The sequence below is a fragment of the Prionailurus viverrinus genome, chromosome B2, assembly GCF_022837055.1.
Source record: "Prionailurus viverrinus isolate Anna chromosome B2, UM_Priviv_1.0, whole genome shotgun sequence".
Classification (NCBI taxonomy): Eukaryota; Metazoa; Chordata; class Mammalia; order Carnivora; family Felidae; genus Prionailurus; species Prionailurus viverrinus.
Genome location: NC_062565.1, coordinates 145,124,625 through 145,146,155, shown reverse-complemented (window position 1 = coordinate 145,146,155; position 21,531 = coordinate 145,124,625). Strand labels below are relative to the sequence as shown.

Below are 21,531 nucleotides of genomic sequence, written 5' to 3'. Positions count from 1 at the left end.
TCAAGGGTAAACACACTGTAAGAATCCTAAAGCACTAAACAAATGAGGGATGAGAGATAAGAAAGCTGCCCTCCACCTCGCGACTTCCCAAAGTGCTCAGAAACCACCCAAGGTGTCCAAAAACGTGTCACTTTCCTGTCACCCCCCCCCCCCATTCAATACAGTGGTGATTAAGTTCTAATAACATATACCCTGCCTTCACTCCAGAATATAAAAGGGGCCCTGAGACATTTATTTTTTTTCTGAATTGGTTCTGGGACCAAACACAGGATCTGACAAGCAGACAGACGCAGGCTGCGCACCCGTGCCGTGGGTCCAGGTCGGAGGAGGGCAGGCAGAATGCTCTCCTGGGAAAGGACTCGCCAGCGCAACTTCTCAGAATTGCCTTAGGCAGCGAGAGAATGCGGGGTGCTGGGGACAGAGCCTGTCCTCCCTTCGGCTGTCTGCCCTCCCACGAAGAAGCATTTTGTCAGGAGGCACAGGGATCTGGTTTTCCTCCTCCCCTGCTGCTGTAATGGCAGAGACGAGCACAGAACCTTGGAAAGACCCATCCCTGGGCCCCTTAACCTGTGCGCAGGTCTCACAGACGCCAGAATCTCTTCAGCAAGGAGCCGTTCTGGCTCCCAGGATGTAGATTTGTCCCCGAATTAAGACCCCATGGGGTTTTAAGCCTCCTGTAGTGCTCCCTGGTGGCGTGCCCCGGATGAAGAGCTTCACGTCCTGACATTTTCATCCGACTGTAGCTTGGGTCAACCCTGCTCAGAGCCGGCGCCGGGATCCAGAGGAAAACACCGTTTTCCTGCACTCTGGACAGCCACACCCCGGGCTTCCTGCAGCTTTGAGGCAGGGAGTTTGATGCACTTCTTCTAGGAAACCAACTCCACAGAGTGACTTTCTTTACCAAAATCCCCAGCCATCCAAAATGCAGCTTGCAGCCAGCCAGGGGCAGTGGCCAGATTCTGGGCCTGCTAAAGGACCAGGAGTAACCGTGGAGGAGGAACTCATGCGCTCTGTGAGTCTATCATCTTGCTTATTTTTTAGAGAGACCACGACCCTTTTCATAGGATCACACAGTGGTACCGGAGTATCTCTTGACTTGCTGTATTCTCTAAATGAGTGCATGCAAAACCTTGTAAAAGTAGTAGCCACTGGTGTTTAAAAATTAAAAACATTAATATTTTCCCAACATATCCGTAAAAGTGGATCTGAAACACAGTGACTTAGCAGTACAATCCAATGCTAATCATGCAGCCATGACGTAGAAAGGGATGATGTGACGTCACCGAAAGGAGCCCTGGCAGCTTCCGGTTTCTCTCCCAGTAGAATGGAACAGCGGCCTGGCTGGTCCCCATGCGAAACGTTTTCGGCTTTGCAGAGAGTGTAGCACTTACTCCTAAATATGGACAAAAGTGACCAAAGGGTACCCGTTCTCTGCTCAAAACGCGGTTTAACCAACCCAGCTTGCCCCGAGGCACTGGTCAGACTCTTCACCGACTTGCTAGGCCCGGGTGAGGACAAATGCTCCGGGGGCAGCCGGTTTCCAGCGCGGCCACTGGAGGAGCGTCGGGGCCGCACCACCTGCCGTCTGTGTTGACAAGACCGCAGGAGCGAGAGGGGCCCGGGCTGCCGGCCGCGTCCGCACTGGCCGCGAACCATCCCGCCCTTCCCGGAGCTTCCCGGCAGGGCGCCCGCGGTGTCAGCTCCCGGGCCGCCGTGCGCCGGGTTCCCCGGGGAACCCGGTGTCGGCCCTCCTTCAGCAGGCGGGTCTTGCAGCCTCCGCGGAAGCGGCCCTGGCGAGGGGCTTGCGGAGGACGGAGGACGGTGTTCGGGGCGGCAGCGATGGTGCGAGGGAACCGCCCCACCTGCGACCCCGCAGGGCCGCTCGCGTTCCCGGCCCCGGTTCTCCTTGTAAATGCTCTTCCTCCGACAAAACGGGTCCTAACGCCTAGCGCTGCCAGGGCGGGGGCGAGAGGCGGCTCCCCGGCGGACGCAGCTCCGTGACACGCGTGCGCGGGCTTCCTGTGCGTCCACACGGCCGGGAGCTGCTGCGTGTGCAAACTGGGAAGCCAGCTCAGTGGCTCTTAAAACGAGTGACGTGGGGTTGGATGCCCTGGACGGGGGCGCGGCCCCTCCCCCAGGGCCAGACTCACGGTCATTTGCTGCCTTTGCCAAGGAATCGCGTGGGAATGTCACGCCAGCTGCTGAAACTCCCTCATTTGTGGCTTCTTCCCCGCCTCTACGGGGACACTGTGGCTGCGCAGATAAAGAATTGGTTGCATCGGAGGAGGAGGATTTCCTAAAAGTATCCCTAGAGATTTAATTAAAAACCATTTTTAAAACCATTTTTTAATTTTTTGCCAGGATTGAATGAAGCTCACTTCCTTGATCGACATGCCAGACGGAAGGGCAAGTCCCTTCTCAAGGCCAGCCTCCCTGCCCTCCCTCCCTGCCCCCCCCAAAGGGCCCCTGTGAGGCTCCCTGGGCACCGAGCGGCACGGGAACCTGACGTGTCAGCCACGAAAGAACGCACACCACAATCTGCAACGCGCTCCCGCACCCCTGGCTTGGGTTTTGAGTATTTCCAGAGTTTCCACAAGGGTAAATGAAAACCAACCACTCCAGAGGCTTCGAGGCTTTCAGTCCTAGGGCAACGGTGCCGCCAAGCACCGCCCTACAACTTGAAAGGAGGGTAGGGGACTCACGGACTCAGGTTTCTCTAGACCCATGACATCCTGTACCATTCCCAGCACCTGTCACCAACTGCTAAGGTGTCAGAAACAGAGTACGGGAAACTTGACCTAAATGGTTAGCGCATGTCTCCTGAGAGCATCAGCCCTCCAGGGCAGGGCCGGGGCACCGGGCACTCAGGGAAGGCTGGTGAGATGAAGGGGGTGCTGACTCAAGACGCTTTAGTAAGTGACCTTCCATGGTCTTCTTTTGATTCCCTTTCCTGAAGTAAAAGTAAGAACCTTTCTTAAATGCAAACGGGCCAAAATTAAATCCAGGACGTTATACACGGTATGTTGAAGCAGAGTTGGTGGTGAAAAAAAGCAAAGCTTTCTCCAGTGAAGGATAAGCAGCTCGAAACGAGGCATTCCTCAGCCCCTGCAGCCTTGTCCTGCTTTAATATTAAGGTTCTGAATGGTCTGACAAGCACTTATCAAGTACCTACTTAGAGCTTTTCAGTATCTAGAAAATACTCCCACGACCATGTTAGTAAAGCTTCCCACTGAGTAAGACTCATACAATTTTTACCTTTAACGTTTTGTTTTCATATGAAAGGAAAGTCTTGTTTTGCATGTTGGAGAAACTGGGTATTTTTGACATTTCTGGCATCTCTGTTCTGTTGAAATTTAAGGAGGTAAGCAGCATGAATACAAAGTTAGGATTCTGGAATAATAATCCCTTTGGACTTCAAAACTGCATTACACCACACAAATCGCACTTTTTCTTGCTCTGTAGTCTCTAGCGGGATCCCTCCCAAGCACTTTGGGAAATCAGGAGTTACCAGTGCAGCCCAGAGCCATTTCCATCTGGATGTTTGCAAACGATGAGGAAGGAGAGCAGTGGAGAGAATTAACAAAGGTGATCAACCTGTGCAGGGTGGCTCAGACTTCTAAAGTTATTCAAAATAACATCACAAAACCACAGGACCCCACCCCCTGCCCACATGGGGCAGCGCCTAGAATGAGCGGTGCGCATCTGACGCAGAAAGGCCGAGGCTCCAGGACAGGGGTGGCGGTGGGTGGGGCAGCTCCTCCTCCACTTCTCTGTCTCGTCCACAGGGGAAGTTAGGGAACGAGTCACTTGAAGTGCACGGTGAACCCTACCGACGTCACACATGACAATTACCTACAAACTGACGGTGAGCCTAAACGTAAGAGCAGAAACTATGAAAACTCTTTGAAGAAAACCTAAGTGTAAATCTTCATGACCTTGGGCCCGGTAATGATTTCTTAGATAGGCTATCAAGAGAGCATGCAATAAAGAACAAGTTAATGAGCCAGATTTCAAAAGACACCATTAAGAGAAAAGACAGACGGGGGGAAAAAAAAACGACTGTAAATCATATCCCTGGTAAAGGGCTTGTATCCAAAATATATAAAAACCTCTCACGATTCAATCAGACGACAACAAATACCCCAATTAAAAGATGGGCAAAGGACCTGAACAGACATGTCACCAAAGAAGATGCAAATGGCCAACATGCAGGAGAAAAAACGTTCACCCTCCTCAGTGAAATGCGGACCAAGCCCCCAGTGAGCCAGCGTTTCCCACAGAGTGGACGCGATCAGAACGACAAGTCCCATGGCGGTTATGGAGGAGCCAGAACCCTCGCACGTGGCCGGTGGGAGCGCAGGATGTGTGGCCACTGTGGGAACAGTTTGGCACATTCTTAAAATACCAAACGTGGATTCGCCACGTGGCCCAGAAGTCCCACTGCCGAGAGAGATGAAAACGTCTGTCCGCGTGAACACGTGCGTGTGAATGTTCAGAGCAGCATTCCCCCCGAATAAGCAAGCAAAGCATGGAGCTCGTCGGTGAAGAAGTCGCGTGTGCAGCATCTGCACTCACGGGAGCGCTCGGCACTGCAGAGGAAGAAAGTCCCGGTGCGTGCAAGGGCCCAGATAAGCCTCCGAAGTACCAAGCTCAGTGAGGGAGGCCGGACGCAAAAGACCACGTACAGTCAAATTCGTCTGAATGGCATGCCCGGAAAGGGTGAGCTGTCAGAAGAGGTGGCTGAGTGGTCACCTATGGCTAGGGAAGGGGGATCCAAGCGGATACGAGGCTTCTCCGTGGAGGGGTGTTCTGAGACGGACTGTGAAGATGGCCGGCTGTACAGACGTACAACTAATTATGGGGAGTCACCTAACGGTATCCGTCCAAGATTAGGTGAATTCTACCTCAAAGAGCTGTTTGAAAGAGCTGAAATGTTTTTAAAAAATCTAAGTGTCTGTATAATCCTGCTGTGATGCCAATGTTCTCTGGACATTCATCTCTTGAAGGGGACTGCCACCCAGGAGGGAAGGTGAACACACAACGTGCCAGAGAAATGAGTCTCCCAGAGCCAGCCGTTGGGTGTCAGCTTCTGAAAAGATCTCAGGAAGCTTTAAGCTCAATCTTTTAAAAACTTAATTGCAAAAAAGAAACGAAAGAACACCATCAATGACATATACTTTGGGCTAGTTTAGAGAACTAACTGCTGGAAGGTCCCTTTCTGACAAAGATGCTTTCTCCTCAAGAGCTCATTCGGCGGTGCCTACCACTCACCTGTCACCTCTCCGTCCTGGGGTACACGTCGATGGCCTCCATCCAGCATGCGGTAACGAGGCTTACCCTTTCACCCTCCCACACTGCCCGGGTGACGTGGGAGAATTTAAAGGGGCCCTCTTGCATCCCAAGTGGTGTTTCCTTTATCTGCTTCACTCTTCACGAAAAGCCAGGAGGTCCTAGGTCCTGAAGGATGGCGCCCGTCTCTGGTGCACCTGGCTGCACCCCTTTGGTACGGGAACACACGAGCGAGAGCAACAGACCTCTGTCTCAGGTAACGTCTAGGCCCTGAAGCTGGCAACCATTAAGAGACAGTATAACTGAACTTTCCTAAAATAAACCATTTATTGAAAAAAGAACCTTTTTCTGAAATTTCATCAATCAGCCTTTGCGTAACAAGCCCGTGGCTTGCCAACGACAAAAAGGTAAGGTTTCACAGTCAGTGCACTCGACAAACAAGAAGTTTAACAACAAGGCCCAGGACACCGATAACACTACAACTGCTTTTGAACCCGGGAAGGTCAAAAATACTACACTGACGTCACGGTCCTCAGTCACACGAGAAACAGGTGACAGAGGCGATGGTCCGTGTACAGTAGTAATGGCACTTAACATGCAGCTTCTTTACCTCGTGGACACCGTCACGCGGAAGGGCCCCGCGCCGCATCGGACAAACAGGAGCAGCAGGACAAGTGACGCTTGTCGCCTGTGCAGTCCTCAGTCTTGGAAGGTTAGAAAGGCTTACTCTGCTTCTCGGCACAGTCTCTATGTAAATATTACATACAGTAGTGATTGAGAGAATTCTCCGAGCACACACACCACCAGGCCACAGACCAACTGGCTTCATTCTTCATCTGTGCAAACCTGTGAGGGAGGCAGGAGAGAGCTGAACACGATTCACGGTCCGCGCACAACTCACGGTGAGTCACTGCCGCCGCCTCCACGTTCCCAGCGCTGAGCCGGCGGGGGGAGGCTCGGCTGGTGCGGCGAATAAGGTCAGAGCTAAGTCACTGCTCTGTCACCTGACCACTGAAAGCGGTAAGAGTCTGTCTGTATGCTTTATAACAAGGAAATTAGTGTCTTTTTAATCACAGATCCTTAATATCTACATAGCAAATCCAGCTGTCTGTTCCCTAATTCCACCCACCCACGAACGTGGTCACTCCTCTCTTCCGCATTGTCCTTTCCTCTATCGGGGGCTCCCCTGCAAGGCCCTTCCAGTGTTGTTTTCCCCAGGGTTTCACGGGCACCCCACTTCTCCCTGAAATACTCTCCCAGCAACGTTCTGTCTCCCAGGTCTGCATCTGGGCCCCACTCTCTCCCGGGCGCGGGCCCGCAACACCTACGTGCCCATCTGAAGTCCCTGAGCAGACGTTCCAAACGCGCCTCGACCGCGATCTGCCACAGACAGAACCGCCACCTCCATGACTCAGCACCCCGCCAGCTGCCTCTGTACCCCTCTTGGCCAACAGGGTCTCTAACCTGGTGGCCCAAGCCGGGGCCTGGGAGCCGTCCTGGACCCCACCCTCACTCGCCTTTCTCAGCTCATCAGCTACTTGGTGGTGGCCATTTTAACCCCTAAATATTGCTGATAATTCGCCCCTGACCCCCCATGCCCAGCCTATTAGCTGTATCAGCAACTTCGTCACTATTCTGTTGCCAGAAGGATCATTCTAAAGCACTATTTAATATTATGCTTATAATAAAACTGAAATTCCTTCATGTGGCGCCTGCTTACTTTTCCAGCCTTACCTTTTACCAGTTCCCACATCCTAGGATCCATCTGCACACACAGTTCCTTGACTGTTTTACCCTCTTCACCCTGCCATACCCCTCCCTCCCTGCCTGACCCCTCCAAACCCTCCCACACAGCTCAGGCATCTCATTCCAGAGCAAGCAATACCTGAGATTACCTAGCTGGATTAAACTGCTCTTCTCAGTGACCCCACAACAAAGCATGCGTACCATTATCACAGCTCTGCTCTGAACATACTGACTGCTCAGTCATTACTAACTCCGTCTCTACTCTCCCAGAATTTAGTCATTACTAACCCTGCCTCTACTCTCTCCTGGTAGAACTCGGTCATTACTAACCCCATCTCTACTCTCCTAGATTTGAGTCATTACTAACCCTGTCTCTACTCTCCTAGAATTTAGTCATAGTCATTACTAACCCCATTCCTACTCTCCTAGAACTCAGTCATTACTAACCCCGTCTCTACTCTCCTAGCAGATTTGAGTCATTACTAACCCGGTCTCTACTCTCCTGGAATGTAGTCATCACTAACTCCATCTCTACCTCCTAGAATTTAGTCATTACTAACCCTGTACTCAAGCAGCCTACGCACTCTCCAGAGTAGAAACAGGGTCGTTCGGCCAGTTCCATTAAAAATTCCACGTAACAGCCTCAAGTGCACTGCAAACACACCCGGATGGATCAAGCAGAGGGCCTCAATGAACACTTATCCCCCCAAAATAACATACAAAACCCCTTGGCATAATACGTTGACCTCCTTTCCATTCCAGATATAGGGATTTTATATCTAAGTTCCCAAATTCCTTCAGTGCCAGACATAAGCAGAACTCAAACACTGAAACATGAAAAACACTGTTCAGCGATCTGCCCAACCTTGACGAAGGCGTGGTCGAGGAGCTGGCTGGCCGTCCACCTCATCCGGGGCTCACTTTCAAGGCAGTGAGAAAGGAAGTCCTTTCCTTCCGGGCTTAGTCTTTCAGGGATCGGTGGCTTGTGCCCCATGCCCACTTTATACATAATCTGGAAGTTGTGTTCATATTCATGCCAAGGCCTCTAAAAGAGGGAAAAAACAGGTTTTAATACTACATGGCCTTAAAAAAAAAAATGAAACTTTCAAGTCTTTTCAGACCTCAATATTAATACATGTCAGAAGTAGGCGAACTTTTAGCTACAGAGCCAAACAGTAAATATTTTAGGCTTGCGGACCACGTGACCTCTACCACAACTCCTCAGTTCTCCCACTGTGGGGTGACAGCAGCCACGGAAGGTGTATAAATGAATGGGTGTGACTGAATGCCAATAAAACCTTATTTACAAAACCAGGTGGTCAGCGTAGGCTGCCGACCCCGTGTGGATGTTCTGTTAGCCCAGCATTACCTAGAAGCCACATCATACGATAAAAAATGTAACACATAAAATGATGTAAATATGTCAAGAAAACATAAAATTCAACAGTTATCTTATAGGGAATTACTACACTACCTTATTGAATAGTGAACATGAAATTCTATTAGTGCGAAGCTCTGGTTATTTTATATATCATAAAACATAACAATAAAATGCTATTTCATTCAGAGGCCGCAAGGTATAATACAGTTTCCTACTAATAGCACAAGAGGTTTGTAACATCTTCTGCTTTACAAAAATGCTGCTGCATGTGCACGCGCACACACACACACACACACAATGGTACCTTTATACATTTGCCTCGTTTAGTAGTATTTTCATCAAAAAACAAAGTTTTTTAATAAACTTTTAAACTTTTTTTAGTGCTCATTTATCTTTGAAAGACAGTGAGAGAATATGTGAGGCGGGGGAGGCGCAGAGAGAGGAGGACAGAGGATCCAAAGTGGACTCGGCTCTGAGCTGTCAGCACAGAGCCCGACGCGGGGCTCAACTCACGTACTGTGAGATCACGACCTGAGCCGAAGGCAGATGCTTAACCAACTGAGACACCCAGGCGCCCCCCAAAAGATAAGTTTTTAGACTTTGCAGATACCCAGTCCTACAGAACAGCCTCATTGCCCTAAAACTCCTCGTGCTCGATCTATTCCCCCCTCCCTCCCTTTCCCACAGCCCTTGGCAACCACTGATCCTTCTGCCGCCTCTACGGTTTGCCTCTCCTGGAATGTCACGTGCTGGAATCACACTATACATATGTGGTGTTTTCAGATTAGCTTCTTTCATGTGGTCGCATGCTTTTCACGGTTCCACCAAGTCGTCTTCTGACAGCTCATCTCTTTTCGTTGCTGCGTAACATTCCGTGGTCCGCATTTCCGGTTTGCTCATCCACTCACTTACTGAAAGACACCCTGGTTGCTGCTTCCAAGTCTGGCAAATTATGAATAAAGTTGCCCTCACATGCCAGTTGTCGAGTGGACCTAAGTTTCTGGCTTCCTGCTTCTTTCTGTAGCTCCTCGCTTCTCAGTGTTTTAACTTCAGCTTCATACTTTTTTTATTCCCTTGTAAGAGTGCTCCAAGTTATAAATCTTATAAATATCTGGTTCCTAGTCTGTCACTCGTCTTCACAGTACTGTATCTTTTGACAGGTCACGTTTTTTTAGTTTTTTTTAAATGTTTATTTTTGAGAGAGAGACAGAGCACAAGTGGGGGAGGGGTAGAGAGAGAAGGAGACACAGAATCTGAAGCAGGCTCCAGGCTCCGAGCTGTCAGCACAGAGCCCGATGCGGGGCTCGAACCCATGAACCACGGGATCATGACCTCAGCCGAAGTCGGACACTTAACCGACTGAGCTACCCAGGTGCCCCGATAGGTCACATTTTTTAATCTTTAGTCATGGTCTCTAGTTAGCAGATATGTCCGTGGTATTGATAATAAATGATACACGCACACATCCAGTCTTGTCAGGGTACAGAGCCCCCCGGGGGTTTGCCCCCAGGTGTGCACCCCGCTTACCTTGCCAGTCACCATCTCTATGACGACGCACCCCAGACTCCAGATGTCAGCGGCACGCCCGTGGCCTTCTCCTTTTGCGCGAGTGATGACTTCTGGAGCCATGTATGCTTTAAAAATCACAGATACGGGGATAGGAATAGGTTATAAACACAGTAGCACACAGTAATCAAGCCAACCATGGAATTAATATTGTCTAATATTCCACATAAAAGAAACAACTAATTTGCTGGGGGCAGGCAGGGAGATCTTTCTCTGAGTTATGTAATAGGAAATATCAAAAGCAATAGACATCTCGAATCAGTTTTCTGAGTGAACATTTTAAGAGGCTGAATTACTATCTAAAGGACGATTTTTGAATGGCAAATCTTCAGATAAACTGTATTCACATTAAAAACGTGAAACCTGCACTACAAAAGAGGATGAAAAGCTTTACGCCACTGAACAGTCGAAACAAATTAATTACCCTTTCTGCATGTCCCTCTTAAAGGGGACAAAAGAGTGGACCGTGGTGAGGAGCAGGCCAGGTGTGGGCGTGGCTGTGTGGGTAGCACGTCCCCGTGTGTGAAGACATTCACTTACTCCTGGGTGTGCCTGCCCTCTCCTTTTCCTTTAGAAGGGCCGATAATGCTCCAAACTGCCTGTCTGCTTTAGGCAGACATGAAACGGTCACAGGTGCTGGACAATCAAGAGGTTATGTTCGAAAAGAAAAAAAACAAACCAGCCCATGCCATCGTGTTTAATATACATACGGCTGAGTTTGGGCTGGAATCATTTAAACATCCCCCAGGTGAACAACAAACGATAGTATTCCGGGGAAGAGAAGGAGAACTTTCCTCCTGCCTCTCACTCTGGGGGAAAAGGTGTTTAGAAACCCTCCTCCCTGTTCCCGGGTCAAGCTGACAATAGGGGTGATGGAAAGCCCAGACGGCAAGCGCACTGTAATGAGTCGCCTTCGAAAAGCCCGATCGGGCCAGTCCCTACCTGCAGTCCCCAGGGTGCTATTCACTTCGCCCGGCATGGTCTGTGCATTGTTTTTAAGCTTTACGGAGCATCCAAAATCCCCGAGCTTGATGAGTCCAGACGAGGTGAGGAAGATGTTGGCCCCTAACCGGAAGAAGAAGGGCACGCAGGTGCATTTAAGCTTGCACGGTAACCAGAACTCCCAGGGACTTGCTTCACCAACCGAATTACACAAAGCTTCATAAAACTCCACTTACAAAGATAATCACAGAAAGACTCTTAAGCCTTGTGCACAAATGTTAATACAAAGCAATTTTAATATCCGTACAAACAGCTTTGACCGATAGGTTCTGAAGTGAAACACACACACAAACTCTGACACTAAAAACCCAGAGACAAAAAGGAGCTGTGTATATGGCGCAAATGCTTGTGCTGTGGGTCCCCGAAAACAGTGGGCGCGGACGGAAGGCCCGGCACACGCACCGCTGCCCCGTAGGCCGACCGAGGCCGCCCTGGGCGGACGTCACCCTCTCCCTGAAGAGAACGCTCTGCCGCCTGCTTCTGTGTCTACAAGCAACGTGCCTCGGGTACCCCAGCTGGAGTCCGGGCTTATGCTCCCGGCTCTGGGCAGCTCGAGGCTCCACGATCTCTCCGGTACCGTGCGTCCTGTGGCACCTTCCTCAAAAAGCATGACGGAGCCACTTGCGTTAGATAAGCAGCCACACAATGAGCTGACATCTAACAGGGAGTCCTCAGCGCCCCAGTGCTCCCAGGGTACGCTGTCCCCATAGCGGACTCGACAGCGCTAACTTCACGACTCTGGAGCTGGCCCACATGTGCACACTGGCGGTGCTGAGTTATAACAAATGTCACAAGGACACAAGTGAATGGATTGATTCAAGGACCCTGGCTGTGCTGACGACAGGAAGGTACCATTTTGTGACAGGGGTCAGAGACAGAACAATTGCAAACAGGCAGTGCCGTGGCCTGACAAAGAACCAATTAAGCAAGTGCTCAGAATGACCCCAGCAGCGGTGTCGGCAGACGGGCAGGTGGGGAGGCAACGAGACTGGAGGACACTGGGGATTCAGGGCAAGCCACTGCAGAGAGGGTGGACAACTCTTACACCCAGACCAAACCAGGTTCTGGTGTAATCCATCCCCGCCCCAGGTCTAGGGCCCGGCTGGAAGTCAGCCAATTCTAGAGTGAACGTGTTTAGGCTGGCCTCAGGCTGTGTGACAGAGTGGAGTCCTTTACTCGAGGACCCATGGGAGACCAGTAATTCGTCACTTGAATTACCTCAAAGGCTCCCAAATACAAAGGCCAGGGGCAAACGCCAAAGAGACAGTTCTGAGACCAGCAGGACCATTCCCCTCACGCTAGAAAACAAAAGCGCTTCAAATCAATCAGCGTGACCAAGTCAGTCATTGGCAGAACTCTATACTGGAGGAGGTTGGTGTCAATAAACGTTCTCGCCCAGGACACGGCTTCCATTTCAGACTCACTGTCCCTTCACACATTCACGAGGTCCACATGGAAATACCAAAGAGTCCGGACACGGGGAAAAGAGCTCCAGCAGTGAACGTCTAGTAAATACACAACCTTGGCTAAATCAGCCTATAAAAATAGCAAATTTCATTTTTTTTTTTTTGAAAGTTTATTTATTTCGAAAGAAAAAGAGAGAGAGCACAGGCAGGGAAAGAGCAGGGAGAGAGGGAGAGTGCGAGAATCTCCAACAGGCTCCTTGCGGTCAGTGCAGAGGCTGATGTGGGGCTGGAAACCATCAACCCTGAGATCGTGACCCGAGCCAAAGTCAAGAGTCAGACATTTCACTGACTGAGCCCTGCGGGTGCCCCGCAAATTTTATTCTTAGAAACCAGACTTCACTGAAAAGAGTGTGACCCGCAAAGAGCAGACTTATCGGCTCATGGGTGGAGACAAGTGTTCTACATGGCCTCTCGATACTGGGCTCCTTGTGGAAGCATATTGCCAGTAAGGGTACTTCTTTGTGGAGAAGTGATGTGTGGGAGTGGGAACGAGTGTCTTGGCAACAGCCACGTTCTGGTGCTGGGCACCAAGGAGTCTGGTGTCCGGCAGCCAGGTGAGTATGGGGATCACCTTCGTTTTAATGTTTAGTTTGAGAGCAAGAGGGAGAGCGAGCGAGCGAGAGAGCGTGCGCAAGCGCCCGCATGTAGAAGAGGGCAGAGAGAGAGAATCCCAAGCGGGCTCCGCGCGGAACCCACCAACCGTGAGATCATGACCTGAGCCGAAATCAAGAGGCAGACGCTGAACCGACTGAGCCCTGCAGGCGTCCCAGGGGGTTACCTTTAATGTCTCGGTGAACTATGCCGTGCTCGTGGAGGACGTTGATGGCAACGGTGATCTGCTTTGAATACAGCCTGATGACGTGCTCCTGAAGTCCCAGCCTCGACACCTCTTCTAATGTCCCCTCGTCACAGTACTCCATGAAGATGTACATTTCTTCCTGCGGGTGGAAGAAGATGCAGCCGCGTGTTCACACGTACGCTAAGTGAAGAATCTGGAAAACGTCACAGGTCACACCCCAAAGGAATCTTCTTTCTAACGGTAGGCTACACTTGTCCTCCTCGACACTGAATCTGTCTTGTAGCAGTCATTTCTCGCTCCTGCACACAGGTGTCTGCCTGCCTCCTCTGTCTGGAATTATACAGCTGGTTGGGACAAGAACGTCTTCTCCAAATCACAGGTGGTAAGTGTCCATAAACCTCTGAAACGAAGTCTGCTATATAATCTCAGACAGGGACCAACAGGGCTGTCCCTACGAATGTATTATTAAGTACTGAAACACATCCTTTTCAGACACGAATCTGTTTGGGAAAACATTAAAAATCACCGTTCAACTTCCCCCGGAAGTTCAGACTCCACCGGGACGCTCCAAGTTATCCTCTTTCCCTCCAAGCGTTTACTTCCAAACACAAGGGGGGAAACGAATTTGAGGCTGTAACGTTCTCATTTCACAATGGGCCCTTACACACGTGTAAAAGGAAAATCAGCGTTACTCGACAGCGCACACAACAGCAGTTCAGTGAAAACGGGGGGAAAAAGTAACGCGCTGTGTAAGGGGCACGTTGGAAGAATCTTCTGACTGGCAGGATGGGTTTCAGTGCTTTATAATGTCGGGTTAATGACTACAGTCTACAACTTACATTTTAGGAAGAACTCCTCTAGTTTCAGAGAGAAGGCAGAAATGATGTAACTCATGGAGATTTCCTGATAATTAGGCAAAGTTACTGTGCTCTGAAATGAGAAGACCTGTGATGTAGAACAGGACTCCACCTGTGCCCTTAACTGATTCCTCACACAAAACCGTGTGACCAAAGTTGGCTTACTCTATGCAGCTCCACACCAAAATACCGAACCAGATTGGGGTGTTTGATGCCCTCAAAGATTTTCAATTCGTCTGCAGTCTCCTTGATAGTTTTATGGTCGTTAGGTTGAAATCGAATCTGTGAAAAGAAAACCGTCGATTAGCGTCAGTCCTGCCACAAACCAGGACAAGACACCTTTTGAACGCGGGGGCCGGGAGGCCGTCTCCTGACGTTTGTACCATCCAGACCCACGGGACTACGGTCAGTGGCTTTGTGACTCGATTTTGAGTCTCTCTTTCCTTTGTCGGGCCACGCGAATAAAATGCGCCTGCTTTACGATACTGATGAGTGAGCAACCTGCTCACGGGATCACACTCCGAAGTGCAGACCGAACTCACAAAACCACTAGACAGTCAGTAAGCGATCACAGCTGTCTAGGTTCTGGAAAGGCAGAGATGAGAGAGGATTCTGCCCTCAGGAAGCTTCCGGCCAAGTGACAATGAGGTTGAAGAAGCAGGGCGGGGAAGAGCCACGCGGGGAAGACACGAAATGCCCCGGGAGCTGCGAAAGGGAGGCCCGGGGGCTGCGCGGGGGGCTGTTGCGCCCACACGAACGGCCGCGGCAGCCCCACACTCGTCCTCCACGGGCTCCTCTGCCCTTAGGAGTCCCGAAGCGTCTCCTCACGAGCGACAACGGTATCCGTTTCCCTGACGGGCCTCCTCGGCTTTTCCCGGCTCCCCCCCACCCTAGCTGCAGCTGTTTCTGAAGCAGATCGCAGAGGTCTCCTCCCCCGACTCCCCGCCAAGACGCTACCGTTGTCACCGTGCTCTGGGTCTTCGGCTAACTCTGCCTGCCTCCCCGGTACGGCCCCGAGCATCCCTGCGTGGGGGCAGAACCACGTGTGCACCGGTCTTAGCAGCCTCACCGGGACCCGCACTGGAGTCGGACACCCCGTTACTCTGCCGTCTCGGTGTATCTGCCCAGACGACGCCAACACGGAGGCACCCGAGTTGGCTCTGTGCGCTAAGAAGGCCTCACAAACGAGCTGCTTTACCAAATCTCTGTCTCACAGAGAGGCTCCAAACAGAAGGGCCTCCGGGAAGGCCAGACCACTCACCTCCTTCATAGCCATCAATTCGCCAGTGTCGACACTGATGCAGGTGTAGACCTTCCCGTACTGCCCCTCCCCTGTGAACAGAACAAACACACTGCTCTCAGTCACCAAAGCTAGGTCATTTTAAGTCACTCCGATGTACAATATTCTTTTGAATTCTGGATCTATATTCAGACACCTACCTTACCTAGAGTCTACTATCACAAGACCCAGAATGTTTCTGAATGTCCCCCAATAACCAAAAGCCATCTCTTCACTGTGCCTTACCTGTAAATACCTATAAAGAGAAGTGACTTTGGCAAACCCCAGAAGAGGTACAGAGGTGCACACTCTGAGCCCTTATGACCCTTCAGGAGGTCAGGGTCAGGGTGGGGCACAGGGAGTAGCCAGGAGTGAGCCTGTGTGCAGGAGTGGATACTGCACCAACGTACCTTTGGGGACATTAAACTAAGGGCATATATGGCTAAGACTGGTAACAGTAATTGATAACATTTCTACAGCACTTCATTGTTTCCAGTGTTTCCTGCGCCTATGGATAGCTCTACGGAAACTTCAGGGTCCCGGAGGCTCCCAGAGTCCTATATTCCAACTGCGTCTGCCTCATCAGACCTAAACATTCCATACATAGATGCATTTAAAAGAGGGAAGGATCTGAAACATCATCAGGCTCCTTCCGTCACACAATCTCCCATGAGTTATTTCACCTGGAAATGAATTAATAGGCAATGTTTTAGGAAAGACTGTCTCTATTTGCATCCAGTCTCTCTTCGGTAATGTTCTTGAGGGAACACGATCGTAAGAATATCAACTGGAACAAATGGCTAACTGGCAACTTCTGGAGTTATCGAGCAAAACCAGTCGGTTTAATGAGCCACTTAAAAATCCAAAATCTCCTCTCATATTGCTCTTAGAACACATCTCACAGATATATGACATTTGCACAAACAAAAAACCAGAACCCTCTGCAAAAGACCTGCCACGTCTATGAGAGAAACGGCTTGAACCGAAAGACGTGCAATGATTGCCATTTCTAAGAGAGGCGACCTTTGTGTCACGTTCCTCAGTTTCCTTACCAATTTTGTTTCCTCTTTGCCACTTGAAGGTCACCTTCCTCAAGCCTACGTGCATAACATTATCATAAGATTTAGGGGTATCACAAACTTGACCAATGATATTCTTTCTCCTCATTTCTCGATACCTCTTTTCTTCGAACAATCGGACCGACTTCTGGATAGCCTCTATGGGTCCTTGTTTGGAAGCAGTGTCTGCAGAGAGAATCACAAACACAGGAGTCCCCAGTCACTAGCGGTGAGTCGATGTCCGGCAAATAATCACAGAAAAAGAGCACTGCACGTGACCACTGCCGCACGGCAAGGCACAAACGAGCAGGTGTGTCCAAGAGCTCCCGGCACTGCCCCCCACCCCCCCCCCACCCCGCACAGGTACATACATAAAACACAGGCTAGTCAGGCACAGCGGGTGCCTTCTTCCCCCCAGGCTGTGGCTTAGCAACCTCCCACCTGCCTCCAGCCTCTCCTGTCTCCAATCCACTCTTGTTGGCCAGATCTGTCTAACTAGCATGTAAAGTTTGATCATGTTCCTTTCCTACTTAAATTTATTTCATGGTTCTCAACAACCTGTTTACCAAAAATCCAAGTCTTTCCCACAGGATTCGAGGCCGTGTGGAATTTGGACCCAGTTTACCTTTCCCAGTTCACTTTTACAAGTAGTCTCCTTCTATTCTCCTACCACAGGTCCCAGACAAGCCAAACTGAACACACTCCTAGAACACGGCAAGCCGTTCCCCACTCGCAAGCCTATGTTCCCACTTTCCTGCCTGCCCGAAATGCCTGTTTCCCGCCACAGTGCCTAGGGAGTAACCTCACCCCTCACAGCTCCGCTGAAGTTCCACACCTTTCTAGCAAGCATCTCTGATGAGAAGGGAAGTCAGTCATCCCTTCTCCAGAAAAAGTCCAGAGCAAAGGCTCTGGAACCAGAATGCCTGGGATAAAGCCCCAGCCTCGCCATATTCCACATGTCTGACAATGGGCAAGTTAACTGACGTCTTTATATATACAATTCCTAATCTGTGAAATGGGAGTAAAATATCTTGAGTCCAGAGCTATTGTGAGTATTTAATGAAATCACACATGTAAAGCGCTAAGCCTTGTGCCTGAGACACAGCAATACTCAGTAAGATTCAGCTACTATTGTTCCTATTCCTTATTTTTTCATCTGTCTCTACATCTCTAGTTCTCCAACTTATTTGATTATGAAGGACAGTGAGAAGTAACTTTTACACACACAGGTATCTAAACAACATAAAACATAAAACAGTTTCATAAAACAGTGAAACAGACTCCATCCTATTTTTTAAATTTTTTTTACATTGTATTTCTTTAGTAGCATTGGTTCTATATAATCTTGATTATCCATATTAATTACAATTGTAATTGGAGTAATTTTATTTCCTACAGAGATAGAGAAAACTGGGAAAAGGATAATATTATGTTATACATAAGATAAACACGGCTCACAAGTACAAGCTGTATCTTTCTTGCCTTAAGAAATGTAAATAGGTATGTGTGACTATCAGGAGACATCCTGATTTTTTAAATGCTGACTTTCCGACCCTCCTAACCGATGTGTCACAACCCCCAACGTGAAAAGCACTGCTTCATTCGTGGACCCATTACAGCAGCCCTCATACCATATCCTAGCTATGTAAGAGCCTGAATTTCTGGCCAGCAAAGAGAGGACCAGGACGGCTCTGAGGTTAACGCCGAGAAGAGAAATTCCCAAAGGTGCATCATGTTCTAACTGTAGTTTCTCACTACAACCGTTTCTTTAAAACATGAATCGCTGTTTCCTCTACCTCAGTAAATGACACATCAAGTCTACTGGGCTCTGAACGAGACTTCACAGCTACGAGGCCATGGACTCCATGGTCAAATATTTCCGGGAAAGGGTTTTTTTTTTTTTTTTACAGTAAGAACTTCTCAAGATTTCTCCATCTCTGTGAATGTGAACTGTAAGTCTCCCAACAGTTCCCAAGTTCTCTTGACCACAAAGTATTTGTTTTGAAAATCGTCACAAACACCCGGTAAGCATGGGAACCAGTGATTATGTGAGAGCCAGTGGAGACACCCTCTTGCCTGTCTCCCAGGCTCAAGCCTGTGGATCTCCTGCTCCAAACCCTCCAAACGCACCGCACCTGCCCCAGGCCTGGCAAAGACTGCATCAGGGTCATTTCCTTTTTTTAAAATCCCACCTTAGCCTGATGTGTGACCATCTCCCCATTTCCTCCCCACTCCAGGCCAGCAGCTCGCTCCACGCCGGTGTCTTCCTCACTCCTCCTTCCCACTCGCCAAACACACCGGCAGCTCAGGAGGCTGCAAGGGCTGCCCGCCGTCCCTGGGTAAGGCCTTCATCCGTCATTGAAGACCGGCCATGGTCTGACTTCCCCCAACACCTTCAAGATCATTTCTATTTCCAGCTACACTGCCCCATACAGCTGCTATATTCTTTAGACACTGGGCCTCCAGATGTGTTTTTTATTCTGTACTTTGCCCCCTGGCTTGAGGCAAACCTGTTTTTTCTTTTTTTTTTTTAAGTTTTTTTTTTTTTTCAACGTTTATTTATTTTTGGGACAGAGAGAGACAGAGCATGAACTAAACCTGTTTTTTCTTTAAAAGCCAGCTCCAGCCTCACTCCTCCATGAATCCCCCCCGCCCCCGGCCCCAACTATTCTCGGCTTTGGTGGGCAACATACTTCCACGGGGCGCTGAGAGGTAAGAGTACTGGACTCGGAGACAGCACTGTACGCACGGTGGTCCTAGCTCTGTCAGTTATCACGTTCACCAAACTATCTGGCTTCTCAGAAACTTTATCGCTTAGCATAAGATAGGAACAGTTACTCATTTCACAAATATTAATTATATTCCTGTCACCTACAAAGAATTATGCCAAGGGCCCACTCAAGGTGACACATAGAATTAACCATCACATGTATGCTTAAAGAATACAAAGATGCATAGAACACGTTCCGGATCCAAAGGAGCTTATAATTTATTAGAAGAAATAGGAAATGTATACAAACATGCTACACACAAGAAAGTGATGTCACAGGTCTAAAAGAAATCACTAAATATTAATGTAGAAGGTCTAGTAATTCAAAAGCTAACGCATGTTTTAGCTGAGACTACTCACTCGATGCTTAAACGTTTTAAGTTCAACATTCTCTCTCTTACCCTTAGTCTGGCTGATAAGTGTCCGAAGTTCCCAACTTCTTCGAGCTGACCCACTTGAATCACCTTTTGGATATGCTGGTTCTGCAGGAAGTATGTTTTTCACACAAGTTAAGATTTACGACACAGACGCAGCTGATGTAATTGAGAGCAAGACTGAAGTGGTGAGTGGCAATGATTAGTTACCATCAACCCGTCCTTTCTGGTAATTTCTAGTTGAGGTGAGTATGAGAAGCTGTCTCTATAATCAATTCTAGAAAAGTGTACCAAACGAAGAAGCTGACTTTACATGACTTTACGTGAACTTTCCATAAGTAACAGACAACGGAATACTGAGCAGACATTAGATTGTTTAGGGACACCCCCCGCCCCCAACACCTCAAGAGGCCCTGCCTGGCAATAAAACCTCAGCATACCATTAACACACACAGTGTCAGTTTGTTTTTTTAAGCGGATGAGAGTGCTTGGCAATTAAAGTATCAGAGATCATGATGTTTAAAAAGTCAACAAAAGTAGACTTAGAAAGTGCAAATACAGCTAAAAAAGGCATCTATATTAAAAAGCCAGCATGCTGAACATCAAATGTCTGAGAGTGCTGCTGCCTCTGTCTTACTCTTCACTTCTTTCTAAGGCACCGACAGTGGAAGCCGGTGAAGTGAGGCGGAGGATTCAGCCGGTCGGGGTCACAGCCAAAGCCTCACACTCACCATCGCGCTCCTCGGTGGGGCTTGAGTGGCGGCTCAAGGACCGAAACTGTAACTCCGCAGCTATGGAAGCCAGCCGGTCGTTCTCAGGGACGCTGGAACCCCTGTTTCGGTATTTTTAAAAATTCAGCTGTCAATTCAATGGAACTGCAAGTGAAAGCTCCGTGAGATTCTTCTAGAGCGGTGATTCTCAACTAGGGGTAATTTCTCCCGCTGGGGACACTGGCATCTAGCAAGTAGAGGATAATGCAAAGGACGGCCCCAGATAACGAATTATGCACCCGGAACAACAGTGCTGCTACTGAGAAACCCTTCCTGGAGCTGGGAAGTCAGTCGGATTTTTATCCTCCACTGCTGACACATGAGAACCTGACTGCGTTACACTGTTTTAAGTTAAAAACAGCAAAAATAAAACCAAAACAGTATTTATTGAAGTGCTATTGACTTGTGTAGAAAGCTCCATCATTTCAGCCCAGGATGGATAAAAATTATTAGTCAAACTGGCTAATATTTAAAATTATGATCATACTATATATTTATGGGCTTAATTCCATTTAAAATGTAAAATTATTACATGATTCAAAGATTTCAAACCTCCTAATAAGAAAATGGAAGGAAACACCTAGTGACTTTTTAAGCAGTAGCCAAGCAAAGGTGCAAGACAGCAGGAAGCTTAGCACGGAAAGAACAAGGTTAATTTGCTGCTTTTCCAGAATAAAGTGAAGTGTGTTTAGAAATCCAGAATGAATCCAAAAAGAGTAAAGCCCAGAATTAAATAAGGGCAGTGTTAAAACTGTAATTCAAATAATCCACACTAAATATGGCATTAGTTTATTAACAAGTTTAGTATTTTGTACACGAATGATGTTATGAAGTATGGTAGCATTTATGCCCTTTTTCATGATATGCTGAATGGATTTAAGGCGACGTGGTCTGCTGAACACGTGTTCACAAATGACGCTGTAGGCAATGCTTTTTTATTTCCCTAAACTCTCAAATCCATGTAACACTTGTAAGTCTGAAGAGTGGGGGGAGCATCCTCTGTGCCATGTAGCTCATCAGAGAGTCCTGACACCATCTCCCGGGAACAGCACTGATGCTGAAGTAAAGAAACACACGACTCCTAAACCAAGGACACGTCACTCAACACCCCTCTGTTCCTGATTTCCCAGACATGAAATCAGCCGATTCCACACCCTCAGAGATCTTTGCTAGG

General features: G+C 48.9%; 1 protein-coding gene across 10 annotated transcripts in view; it reads right to left on the bottom strand.

The window, feature by feature from the left end:
* Nucleotides 1–5,597: 5,597 nt before the first annotated feature.
* Nucleotides 5,598–21,531, bottom strand: part of MAP3K4 (mitogen-activated protein kinase kinase kinase 4) — a 113,711-nt gene continuing 97,777 nt past the window's right edge. For 5 of the 10 annotated variants that reach the window (XM_047857815.1, XM_047857819.1, XM_047857816.1 and 2 more), the window contains 10 exons: nucleotides 20,319–20,419; nucleotides 19,615–19,695; nucleotides 16,438–16,629; nucleotides 15,368–15,438; nucleotides 14,272–14,388; nucleotides 13,229–13,388; nucleotides 10,925–11,047; nucleotides 9,944–10,050; nucleotides 7,901–8,080; nucleotides 5,598–6,135 (listed from right to left, as the gene is read on the bottom strand). In XM_047857815.1, the coding sequence (XP_047713771.1) occupies nucleotides 6,115–6,135; nucleotides 7,901–8,080; nucleotides 9,944–10,050; nucleotides 10,925–11,047; nucleotides 13,229–13,388; nucleotides 14,272–14,388; nucleotides 15,368–15,438; nucleotides 16,438–16,629; nucleotides 19,615–19,695; nucleotides 20,319–20,419 (1,153 nt within the window). In that variant the 3' untranslated portion in view covers nucleotides 5,598–6,114. Of the gene's footprint in view, nucleotides 6,136–7,900; nucleotides 8,081–9,943; nucleotides 10,051–10,924; nucleotides 11,048–13,228; nucleotides 14,180–14,270; nucleotides 14,389–15,367; nucleotides 15,439–16,437; nucleotides 16,630–19,614; nucleotides 19,696–20,318; nucleotides 20,420–21,531 lie in introns of those variants that run through there. The other 5 variants (XM_047857822.1, XR_007152023.1, XM_047857821.1 and 2 more) reach the window with 5 other exon arrangements.